General features: G+C 42.2%; 1 protein-coding gene across 7 annotated transcripts in view; it reads left to right on the forward strand.

Annotated features, from left to right (window-relative positions):
* BCAS3 (BCAS3 microtubule associated cell migration factor) overlaps positions 1–12,369 on the forward strand; it is a 686,211-nt gene that overhangs the window by 7,973 nt on the left and 665,869 nt on the right. For 6 of the 7 annotated variants that reach the window (XR_015696858.1, XM_087717092.1, XM_087717090.1 and 3 more), the window contains exons 2-5: positions 1,774–1,940; positions 2,807–2,861; positions 6,783–6,858; positions 8,313–8,419. Coding sequence is in view for 6 of the 7 variants with exons in the window: in XM_087717092.1 (XP_087573218.1) it covers positions 1,870–1,940; positions 2,807–2,861; positions 6,783–6,858; positions 8,313–8,419 (309 nt within the window). In the remaining variant the exon portion in view is untranslated. The remainder of the gene's footprint in view (positions 1–1,773; positions 1,941–2,806; positions 2,862–6,782; positions 6,859–8,312; positions 8,420–12,369) is intronic. The other variant, XM_087717091.1, reaches the window with a different exon arrangement.

Raw genomic sequence — 12,369 nt, forward strand, 5'->3', positions numbered from 1 at the left:
TGTGACCTTTCTTGCCATAGTTGTTAAGGGAATCACTGCAGCTGTTAAGCTAGTAACGCGGTTGCTAAGTGAATCTGGCTTCCCCGTTGACTTGGCTTGTCAGAAGGTGGGTCATGCAATCCTGGGACACAGTAAGTGTCATAAATACACTGCCAAGCACCCAAATTTTGATTATGCGACCATGGGATGCTGCAATGGCCATAAGTGTGGAAAACGGTCACTTTTTGCCACTGATGGTAAACAAATCGTTGTAGCTCAAGAACTATCTATATATCATCCCCCTGAGGAAGACCCACACCCCATACCTGGCAGCCCTAGAAGCTCAACCTCGACCCTATTGTCCTTTCAAAAGACTTTTGCTTCTGACCTTAGGGATCCCGAGAAGTTAAGGAATGTGTGAAATAGCTCTATTTGTTTGTAGGATATCGATTGCACTGTCACGTATTTTATGGATAATTGTTTTTAATTCCCTTGACTTATTTTAATGGTTTTGCTATTGTTGTGCTGGCGATTCATTTGTATGTGTTAATCCAGTTGTATAAACCCCCCTGACAATTCTAAAAAAAAAACCTGGGTTTAGGTATGTTTTTAGCCCATTTTTAGTCTGTAAGAGGAAGGAAACATTCCTTTATTCTAGTGAGAGGTTAAAAGAAAAAACTCTTTCCACAGCAAAGGCTTTTAACGTCTTTTGTACCCCAGGATAGAGGAAAGAAAGTCATGGATGGTTTCAGATGAACATTTTCCTGTGAGGCTGGCAGTTGGTCGATTTCCATATTTAGTTGTGCTTCGGGTACATCTTTGAAATAATTGTTCCGATATTTGAAGGGCTGCCACAGAGAAGAAGGGGGTCACCCTATTTTTCAAAAAACCCAAAGGCCAGACAAGGAACAATGGATGGAAAGTGATCAAGGAGAGATTCAACCTGGAAATAAGGAGAAAGTTTCTGACAGTGAGAAGAATCAACCCATGGAAGTTGCCTTTGGAAGTTGTGGGAGCTTCATCACTGGAAGCTTTCAAGAAGAGACTGGACTGCCATCCGTCAGAGATGGTGTAAGGTCTCCTGCTTGGGCAGAGGGTTGGACTTGATGACCTACAACAGGGGCATCAAGCTCGTGTCATCATGTTGTCATCACGTTGTCACATGACATATCACGACTTCCCACGCTTCGCTAAAACAGGGTGGGCGTGGCCAGAACGTGATGCATCTGGCCCGCGGGCCATGAGTTTGACACCCCTGACCTACCGGTCCCAACTTGTGAATGCTCCAACACTGGAAATCTTTAAAAAGATGTTAGATAGCCATTTGTCTGAAACGGTATAGGGTTTCCTGCCTAGGCAGGGGATGTACTAGAAGACCTCCAAGGTCCCTTCCAACTCTGCTATTGTATTGTATTGTAACTCTGTAATCTGTTATTATTTGTTAAATTTATTTGCATCTATCTCACTGTGAGGCTACTCTAGGCAGTAATTAACAAGCCCCTCTGATTTTAGTGATAATGGATCTCACACCAAACTACATTTTATGAGCTTTCCTGCCCCTTGCTTGATTTTAGCTTAATGTGATTGGATGAAGTAACCACTGTATGAGGACTGACTTAATTTTTCTATTACTTCTATCTACATAGGAAGGTGATCAGGGCATTTTTTTCAGGCAGGGCTTTAGAGATTCCAACTCAAGGTTTTGAGCTGTGGGAGGTAAAATATGTCATTGATCCATCATCACTTGCCTTTTCTGACCTGTGGACTTGCTGTATCGATTTCTTTTTAAAATAGTGCTGTTGACGAACACTGAAGAAGTTAGTGAGGAAGAGAGAGTGAGACATAACTCAAAAACACTTCGGTTCTTGCTTCCAGGAATTTAGAACAGTAATGGCTGCTGAATCTCCCCGCCGTCCAAGCCGATGTACCGGAGGTGTGATAGTCCGGCCACAGGCTGTTACGTAAGTACTTAATAGCAATAGCACTTAGACTTATATACCACTTCACAGTGCTTTTACAGCCTTCACTAAGCGGTTTACAGAGTTAGTCTATTGCCCCCCAACAATCTGGGTCCTCATTTGACCGACCTCGGAAGGATGGAAGGCTGAGTCAACCTGGAGCTGGTCAGGATCGAACTCCTGGCAGTGGGTAGAGTCAGCCTGCAATACTGCATTATAGCCACTGTGCCAGCATCATCACTTTATAGATACAATTCCATACAGTTCATCTAGAGTTCCAAATGGAAGATGATACTTAAATGTGTCTGCTGTTGAAGTTTGCTAAACACGCTACCTGTGTGAGTGATGGAATGAAGTTTTTGGTAGTGGGTTATTTCGATATCCACTTTGGAATTGCTTTGTCTGATACAACCCAGAGTTCAAAGCAGTTGTAGCTACTATGAGCTGTTATAATTAATCTCAAGTCTTAATTCTCACCATTTTAAAGGCTGTCATTTTTCTTAGAAACCCTCTCTAACTTTTGAAGTCAGTTTTTATTCTTCTAGCAATTTGTAGGGACATTTATTTTTACAAAATTGTTCATAGTTGTTCATGTTATGTTCTAGTGAATTCTGATAATAAAAGTATCACAGCCAACTTTTTTTGGGGGGGGGGAATCTGTAGCGTTCAGAAAAAAAATGCAATTTTAAATCTAACTTCTTCCAATGTTGCCTGTCTTTTTTTTTGTCATCTTATGCCCTTCATTTCTTTGGGTTACTGTTTCTCAGTCCCATTCTGTGATGCTGCTTAACCTGTAACCTTAACCATGGATATTTATGTATGTATATAATAACCATTGTTTTTTATGGATATTCATCTTTCCTTTCCAGGGAGCAGTCCTACATGGAAAGTGTCGTCACATTTCTGCAAGATGTCGTACCACAGGCAAGTGCAACTGGTGTGCCGCTGTGTTTAAATCGACAGCCCCAACCTTTTGGGTACCAGGGATTAGTTCCATGGAGAGAGGTTTTACCCGAGTGCTACTTGCATCTCAGAGTCCGAGACAAAAGGGTCCTCAGAGTTCCAATTTATTAAGAGAGCCATGTTGGGACATTTGGGAAAACCCGAATCTGAAAGGGTTTCCTGCCTAGGCAGCGGGTTGGACTGGAAGACCTCCAAGGTTCCTTCCAATTCTGCTATTGTATTGTATTGTATTGAAAGCTTCCAGGTTTTCCCACCCAGTTGAAAGATCAAGATCCTGCCCCATCACCCACAAGTTCATCACATGGTCCAATCTCCCACTGCCATGAAGGCAGAGGCCACCCAGTTCCGGCCAGGTGCAGAGACAAAGGATGACCTTGAGTTTCTAAGAAGAATGTTGTTATGGTGACATATCGTCCAATTCCGTATAATCCTCTCTCCCGTTTTCCCACAATAGAAAATGAATAGTAAAAAGTGTGGCAGGTCTGAAGTCCAAAAGAAAAGCCTTGCAGATCTGACAGGGTCTTTGCTTGTTTGCGCAGCCCGATTTCTGGCATGCCCATCCACGGCCCAAGGGTTGGGGACCCCCGTTTTACACTTTGTCCTCTTAAATAGAATATAATAGAATTCTTTATTAGCCAAGTGTGATTGGACACACAAGGAATTTGTCTTTGGTGCAGATGCTCTCAGTGTACATAAAAAGATAAGATACATTTGTCACGAATAAAAAGAGACAACATAGTGATAATCAAGGTTACTAATAAACTATCAAATCATACTAGTAAACAAAACTGTATAAATTGAAAGATACAAGCAATATGGTTATAGTCACAAGTGGAAAGAGATAGATACTAGGAAGGAAGAGAAGAAGAATAGTAATACAGTCTTAGTAAATTATTTGACAGTGTTGTGGGAATTAGTTGTTAAGCAGAGTGATGGCATTTGGGAGAAAACTGTCCTTGTGTCTAGTTGTTCTGGTGTGCAGTGCACTATAGCAATTTATGTCCAGGATGTGAGGGGTGTGCAGATATTTTCACAGCCCTCTTTTTGACTCGTGCAGTATACAGGTCCTCAATGGAAAGTAGATTGGTAATAATTGTTTTTTCTGCAGTTCTGATTATCTGTTGAAGTCTGTGTCTGTCGTCTTGGGTTGCAGAACCAAACCAGACAGTTATAGAGGTGCAGATGACAGACTCAATAGTTCCTCTGTAGAACTGAATCGGCAGCTCTTTGGGCAGTTTGAGCTTCCTGAGTTGGCGGAGAAAAAAACATTCTTTGTTGTGCTTTTTTGATGACACTTTTGATGTTAGGTGTCCATTTTAGGTCTTGAGATATGATAGAACCTAGAAACTTGAAGGTCTCTACTGTTGATACTGTGTTGTTTAATATTGTAAGAGGTGGTAGTAGAGGGGGTTTTCTTCTAAAATCCACCACCATTTCTTGGGTTTTGAGTGTATTTAGTTCAAGATTGTTCTGGTTGTACCCACAAGGCTTGTTGTTCAACTTCCCATCTGTATGCAGATTCATCGTTGTCTTGAATGAGATCAATCACTATTGTAGCATCTGCAAACTTCAGTATTTTAACAGAGGGATCTTTTGAGATGCAGTCTTTGGTGTATAGAGAGAAGAGAAGGGGACAGAGCACACAGCCCTGGGGGGCACCTGTGTTAATTGTGGTCCCCCCCCAAAGAAAGTGTAATTAAAAATGGAGGAAAAGAGCTTCTCAAGTTATGTTAATCAGTGGGTCATAGTTTATATATCACAATAAGTCATAATATGACTGTTTGGATTTTGGCTTAACATGTTATGAAAATTAGTTGTATACTTTAAAAGAAATTAAATTCAGAATATGAGTATTTATGTGGTTGTAAAAAGATGTACGAGGGAAGATTCTGGAAAAGATAATCAAGCAACGAATTAGAGAACACCTAGAAGCAAACAAAGTAATAGCCAAAAGCCAACATGGGTTTGTCAAAAACAGTTCATGCCAGACTAATCTTATTGCATTCTTTGACAAAGTCACAAAACTAGTGCACCTGAGGAATGCTGTTGATATAATTTACTTGGACTTCAGTAAGGCTTTTTGATAAAGTAGACCATAACCCACTACTAGATAAAGTAGAAGAATGTGGGTTGGACAGCATCACCACCAGATGGATTCGTAACTGGCTGACAACCGCACTCAACATGTAGTCCTCAATGGAACTGCATCTACATGGAGGGAAGTATGCAGTGGGGGACCCCAAGGCTCTGTTTTGGGCCCAGTACGCTTCAACATCTTCATCAATGATTTGGATGAGGGGATAGATGGGGAACTCATCAAATTTGCAGATGACACCAAGCTGGCAGGAATAGCCAACACTTCAGAAGACAGGCTTAAGATACAGAAGGATCTTGACAGACTTGAATATTCAGTGCTATCTAACAAAATGAAATTTAATGGTGAAAAAAGTAATTTCTACATTTAGGCAAGAAGAACAAAATGCACAGGTATAGTATAGGTGGTACCTTGCTCAATAGTAGGACCTATGAGAAGGATCTTGGAGTCCTAGTGGACAACCATTTAAATATGAGCCGTCCATGTGCAGCAACTGCCAAAAAAGCCAGCACAGTTCTAGGGTGCATAAACAGAGGGATAGAATCAAGATAAAGTGTTAATACCACTTTATAATGCCTTGGTAAGGCCACACTTGGAATACTTCATTCAGTTTTGGTCGCCACGATGTAAAAAAGATGTGGAGAGTGTAGAAAGAGTGAAGAGAAGAGAAACAAAGAGGATTAGGGGATTGGAGGCTAAAACATATGAAGAACGGTTGCAGGAACTGGGTATGTCTAGTTTAATGAAAAGAAGGACTAGGGGAGACATGATAGCAGTCTTCCAATATCTCAGGGGTTGCTACAAAGAAGAGAGAGTCAAGCTATTCTCCAAGGCACCTGAAGGCAGGACAAGAAGCAATGGGTGGAAACTAATCAAGGAGAGAAGCAACCTAGAACTAAGGAGAAATTTCCTGATGGTTAGAACAATTAATGAGTGGAATAACTTGCCTCCAGGAGTTGTGAATTCTCCAACACTGGAAGTTTTAAAGAAGAGATTGGACAACCATTTGTCTGAAGTGGTATAGGGTTTCCTGCCTAGGCAGGGGGGTTGGACTAGAAGACCTCCAAGGCCCCTTCCAACTCTCTTATTTTGTAATCACAATGGGACCACAGATGAAAAGAGTAGTGGCCTGCTTGAAGAGGAACGTCAGTACTGCATACCGTAGTATTGTAAGTGGAATACAAATATACCATGCCCTTTAGCAGCTACCAGAAAACTACCGTAGTAGCTATGCAATATAGTATGAAGGTTTGAAAACGACAGCATTGCATACAGGCAGCCAGGAGAGGGAGACTATGTACTATTTTTGGTGACAGGATGCAATATTTTATTTATTAGATTTTTTATCCTGCCTGTATTACTTTATAAACAATTCAAGGCAGCAAAGAAACCTAATATTTCTTCCTCCTCCTCCTAATTTCCCCACAATGACAAACCTTTGAGGTGGGTTGTGCTGAGAGAGAGAGAGAGAGATTGGTCCAAAGTCACCCAGCTGGCTTTCATGACTAAAGCAGGACTAAAACTCCCAATCTCCTGATGATTGGCCCAAAGTTATCCACCCGGCTTTCATGCCTGAGGCCGGATTAAAACTCACCGTCTCCTGGTGATTGGTCTAAATTCACCTAGCCATCTTTGATGCCTAAGGAGGGACTTGAACTCTCAAGTTTCCTGGTTTTTCTACCAGCACCTTAACCACTACACCAAATTGGCTCTGTATGTCATAGCTAAATAGGTGTTAACTGCACAACTGAGGGTTTTTGTTTTGACCCTCATCTCTTTTCTTACAGGCTTATAGCAGTACAGCTCCAACAGAAGAAAAAGAGAAAATAGTTTGGATCAGATTTGAAAATTCTGACTTGAACGGTAAGTCTCCCCCCCCCCCCCCTATAATAATATAGTATAGCCTTTATTGTCATTGTACATCAGGTATACAACAAATTCCCCCCCCCCCTCCAAGCTTCCCAGTTCAATTTGTGGCGTTGCTGTTTTTGCTCAGTCTTGTCATATCTGCATTTTGAGAGCCGCCTCTTTCCATATCAGATGGTAACAAAGAGGAAAGCGTCCTTGATTGGACAGCCTATACACGTAGTCCTCGACGTACGACCACAATTGAACCCCAAAATTTCCCTTGCTGAGTAAGATAGTTGTTAAAGTGCTCCATTTTACGACCTTTTTTGCCACAGTTCTTAAGCAAATCGTTGCAGTTGTTAAATGAATTATGTGGTTTATTGCACAAATTTGGTGTCAGTTCCAAGTAATGCATCTATCACAAATCAAACTCTTAAGGCATTTCCTTTCTTCAAAGAACAAATTTATTTAGATACACCATCTTTGCACAAACTGATGAAAAGCCTAAAGTTCCCGGGCTTTTCACCCACTATAAATAAGGTGTCAGGTTTCCAAATAGCATCCAAAAGTAAATCAGAGTCCAAGGCAAAAGATTCCTCAAAGTTCCAATTTATTAAGAGAGCCATGTTGGCACATCTGGGAAAACCCGAATCTGAAAGCTTCCCGGTTTTTCCCACCCAGTTGAACGTTCAAGATCTTGCCCACAAGCCCATCCCATAGTCCAATCTTCCACTGCCACAAAGGCAGAGTCCACCCATCCAGTTTCGATCAGGTGCAGAGGTGCAGAGACAAAAGATGACCTTGGCTTTTTAGAAAGAATTTTGTTATGGCTACATATCACACAACTCTGTATAATCCCCCCTCCCATTTTCCCACAATAGAAAATGCATACTAGGATAATAGAAAGTGTGGCAGGCCTGAGGTCCAAAAGAAAAGATGGCTTATTTTTTCAAACAATATGTCACACTGTCCAGCCAGAATGAGAGCTGGTTGCTTGGCGGCTTCACTCCTCCTCCTCCGGTTGGCCAGCCATTGGAATGTAGTTGACTACATACACCTCTCCCCCTTTCTGCTTCCAACTGTGTCAAACTGAATTCATGTTAGCATAACGCAGAATACAAACCATCCCACAACCCGATCAAATTCAGGCTTGACATTTGGTTCCCCTCAATTGCTTGTTGGAAGCCAGCTGGAGGGTTAGAACTGGTGATCACGTGCTTTTGTTGTTTGCATGTACCTTTGGTAGCGGGTCAAAGCCTTGCATGGGCAAGTTAATGAAATAACATGGGGTTTTTCCTCCCTTAATTTCTCTAGAGATAATGGAATATTTCGTTTCGTTTTGGTTTGTTTTATTTATATGCCACCGGTCCCGCTATCCAAAGTAATTCTTTGGACGCCATGGAAGCGTTGTCCTAGTCTGGTGATTCTGGCTTTGATTCCTTTTTCTGATCTTCTTTTTTCCCCTCTAGATACGTTAAGGAATGTGGAGCTGCATGAGATGCACAGCACGGGGAACGAGCCCCCTCTTCTGCTCATGATTGGCTACAGTGACGGGATACAGATATGGAGCATACCTGTAAGTATCTCGTAGCTGAGAAGGAAAAGGGAAAGGTTAGTGGACAGCAAGCAGAATTTCAGTGAACAGAACAGAACAGAATAGAATAGAATAACCGAGTTGAAAGGCACCTTGGAGATCTTCTAGTCCAACCCCCTGCTTAGGCAGGAAACACTATACCATTTCAGACAAATGCTTGCCCAATCTCTTTTTAAAAACTTCCAGTGTTGGAGCATTCAAACTTCTGGAGGCAAGGCATTCCACTGGTTAATCGTTCTAATTGTCAGGAAATTTGTCCTTAGTTCCAGGTTGCTTCTCTCCTTGGTTAGTTTCTACCCATTGCTGCTTATCCTGCCTTCAGGGGCTTTGGAGCCCCTGAGATATTGGAAGACTGCTATCATGTCTCCCCCCTAGTCCTTCTTTTCATCAGACTAGACCTACCCAATTCCAGCAACGGTTGGAGTGAAGGAGTTGTGTACGGAGACTCTCAGTCATCGAGATTCTCATGGCTGTCCCAAAAGTGCTTTTTCAAAAGGCCTCTGGACTTTGTTTTTCCTTGAAGACGTTTCGTTTCTCATCCAAGAAGTTTCTTCAGCTCTGACCTCAAGGACTCTCAGAGAGAGTGCTAATGACCAGATAGCAATAGCAATAGCAGTTAGACTTATATACCGCTTCATAGGGCTTTCAGCCCTCTCTAAGCGGTTTACAGAGTCAGCATATTGCCCCCAACAACAATCTGGGTTCTCATTTCACTCACCTCGGAAGGATGGAAGGCTGAGTCAACCCTGAGCCGGTGAGATTTGAACTGCTGAACTGCAGATAACAGTCAGCTGAAGTGGCCTGCAGTACTGGAGGATGAAAGGAATATAAATCCTTTCATCCTCCATCACTCAGCCAGAACTGAAGAAGCTTCTTGGATGAGAAGCAAAATGTCTTCAAGGAAACACAAAGAAAGTCCAGTTGCCTGTTGAAAAAAAGCACCTTGGATTCAGTGAGGGAGTATAAAGTCTGTTCTCTGATGCGAAGGTTATAAAGCTACTTTTCCCCCCCTGATGAATTAAAGAAGAGGGAGCACGGGAGATGTTTTCTGCTCCTCTGAATGGCAAAAGGATACATTTTCTGTGGAAAAAAAACACAGCTTGGATCATAAACATCTTTAATTAGAAGAATTGTAACAAGAATTTAAAGAGAGAGGGCAAGTTGCCACCTTGAGATCCTGCAGAACTATTGCCAATTAATACAGGATGTGGTAGATATCTGAATGGATCTGGTATAAAAATAATTTTCCTGGCTTATTTTTAAGTCTGAGAATTTAGGAGGATTTTCCCAGTTCAAGTCTGATTCATAACTTTGGATTTTCCCACTTCAAGTGTGATTCAGGACCTCGTTGTCCTCACATAACAGACAGTACTGATAATTTTCTATCCTATCATAAAGAAATTTTGTGTGGGACAAGAGCCTGACATTCAGAAAGAGCTGGATTAGATTGACTTTTATTTTTATTTTATTTCATTTCATGTACACATGCGCCCTGGGGGGGTTGCGCATTGCATTATGGGTGTGGCACGCCCACGCCACTACCCCCCTGCGCTCCCCCTGCTTATGGCACGTGAGCCAAAAAGGGTTTCACCATCACTGCCCTATACCATTTCAGACAAATGGTTGTTCATTTTCTTCTTAAAGCCCTCAAATGGAGCACCTACAGCTTCTGGAGGCAAGTTGTTCCACTGATTAATTGTTCTCACTGTCAAATTTCTCCTTAATTCCTTAGTTGCTTCTCTCCTTGATTAATTCCACCCATAGTTATTGGGTGGAATAACACTATTAGCATTAATACCAGTCATTATTACAGGTAGTCCTTGACGTATGATTTTATTTCAATTCATTTTATTGTTTTGTTTCACTTTCCCCACTATTCTTGTTTCTAAGCAAGGCAATTGCTAGGTTAAACCACACCTGATTTTGCAACCCTTCTTCTGACAGTTGTTAAATGAAGCACCGCAGTTAAGTGAATCATGTTCAATGAATCTGGCTTCCCCCATTGACTTTGCTTGTCGGAAGCTACCTGGGAAGGTTGCAAATGTGAACCACGCGACCCCAGGACCCTGCAATCATCATAAGCACATGCCACTTGCTAAGCACCCAAATTTTGAGCATGTGACTGTGGGGATGTTGCAACAGTTTTCAGTGTGAGGACTGGCTGTTAGTGTGAGGACCTGTTGTGAGTCACTTTCCCCCCCCAGTGCTGCTGTAATTTCAAATGGTTGCTAAATGAATGGTTGTAAGTCGAGGACTACCTGTATCTGTTTACAGATACGACATACAGGTAGTCCTCGACTTACAAGAGTTCATTTGGTGACCATTCAAAGTTACAACGGCTCTGAAAAGGGGGACCTGTCGCCATTTTTCACACTTACGACTTTTGCAGCCTCTCCCGTGGTCACACGATCAAAATTCAGACACTTGGCGACTGACTCGCATTTATGACGGTCGCGGTGTCCTGGGATCACGTGATCCCCTTTTGCGACCTTCTGTCAAGCAAAGTCAACGGGGAAGCCGGATTCACTTAATAACCATGTAACCCAACTTAACAACGAAACGGATTCTCTTAACAGCAGTAGCAAGACAGGTCGTAAAAAGTTGGCAAAACTCACTTAACAAATGTCTCATTCAACGAGAGAAATTTTGGGCTCAACGTGGTCATAACTCAAGGACTACCTGTGTGTTTTAAGACACTGTCTTCATATGCAACAACGTGAGTTTCCCTCTTTAAAAGATTTTCTTTCTACAGCTGTCCTTTCTACAAATGAGCAGTAGGTGTCGCTAAAGCCCTGAGCAACATTGGTTGTTTCAGGAATTGGGCAGTCATGAACTCTTAAAGGGGAAGAAAACAAAACAGCAAGATATTTTGCCTTATCAAGTAATGGAAGTGGGTTCTGGTGCCCTTTGCTTCCCCCCCCCTTCCCTACCCCAGCGAATTCTGCCCCTAGGAGAACCTTTGCCAGTTGTGAAGAATTGGGGGGGATTTCTCTCGTTCACAGAGGAGATTAGGTGAAGAATTGACCTAGACGTATCCTACTCTCTGTTTTGAGGGAAACTCTTGAACTGATTGCTTCCTTCAGAGAGGAAAATGTTCGTCTGAATCTCATATGTGTATACTGCTAATGTAGTAAGTTGTGAGAATGTCTATGGCAGTGTTTCTCAACCTTGGCGACTTTAAGTCCTGTGGACTTCAACTCCCAGAATCCCCCAGCCAGCGCACCTGCGCTGGCTGGGGGATTCTGGGAGTTGAAGTCCACAGGACTTAAAGTCGCCAAGGTTGAGAAACACTGGTCTATGGGGACTCCCAGTGATCCAATTCATTAGATGCCATAAAAGGTTCTTTTCTAAAGGCAGCTGGGCTTTCTTCGGGTTGTTTTTTCCCCTTGAAAATGTTTTGCTTCTTCATCCAAGAAGCTTCTTCGGTTCTCTGCTTCTTCGGAACTGAAGTCGCTTCTTCGATGAGAAGCGAAACATTTTCAAGGGGGGAAAAAAAAGTCTAGCTGTAGACTTTAGTAAAGCACCTTTGGGATAAGTTCTAAGAAATTGCTTATGATTACAAAAAACAATATTTCCATTGCTAAGCAAGGCAGTCCTTAAGTGAGTAAGGCCCGATTTTGCAACCTATTCTTGCTACGGTTGTTAAGCTAATTATCGCAGTTACTAAGTGAGTCATATGGTCACCAAGCAAATCCAGCTTGCCCCATTGACTTCGCTTGTCGGAAGGTCGCAAATGGTGATCACGTGACCCCCGGGTCAGTAAAATTGTCATAAATACATGCCAAGTTGCCAAAAAAACCTGAATTTTGATCACATGATCATGGGAATACTGCATTGGTTGTAAGTGCCAAGACTATTCTTTTTTTCCCCCCAGTGCTGTTGTAACTTTGAATAATTGTTAAATGAAGGATTGTAAGTTGAGGAAAACGTAC

Source organism: Thamnophis sirtalis, unplaced genomic scaffold (assembly GCF_051295495.1).
Source record: "Thamnophis sirtalis isolate CommonGarterSnake01/CBP01778 unplaced genomic scaffold, rThaSir2_p1.2 scaffold_6, whole genome shotgun sequence".
NCBI lineage: Eukaryota > Metazoa > Chordata > Lepidosauria > Squamata > Natricidae > Thamnophis > Thamnophis sirtalis.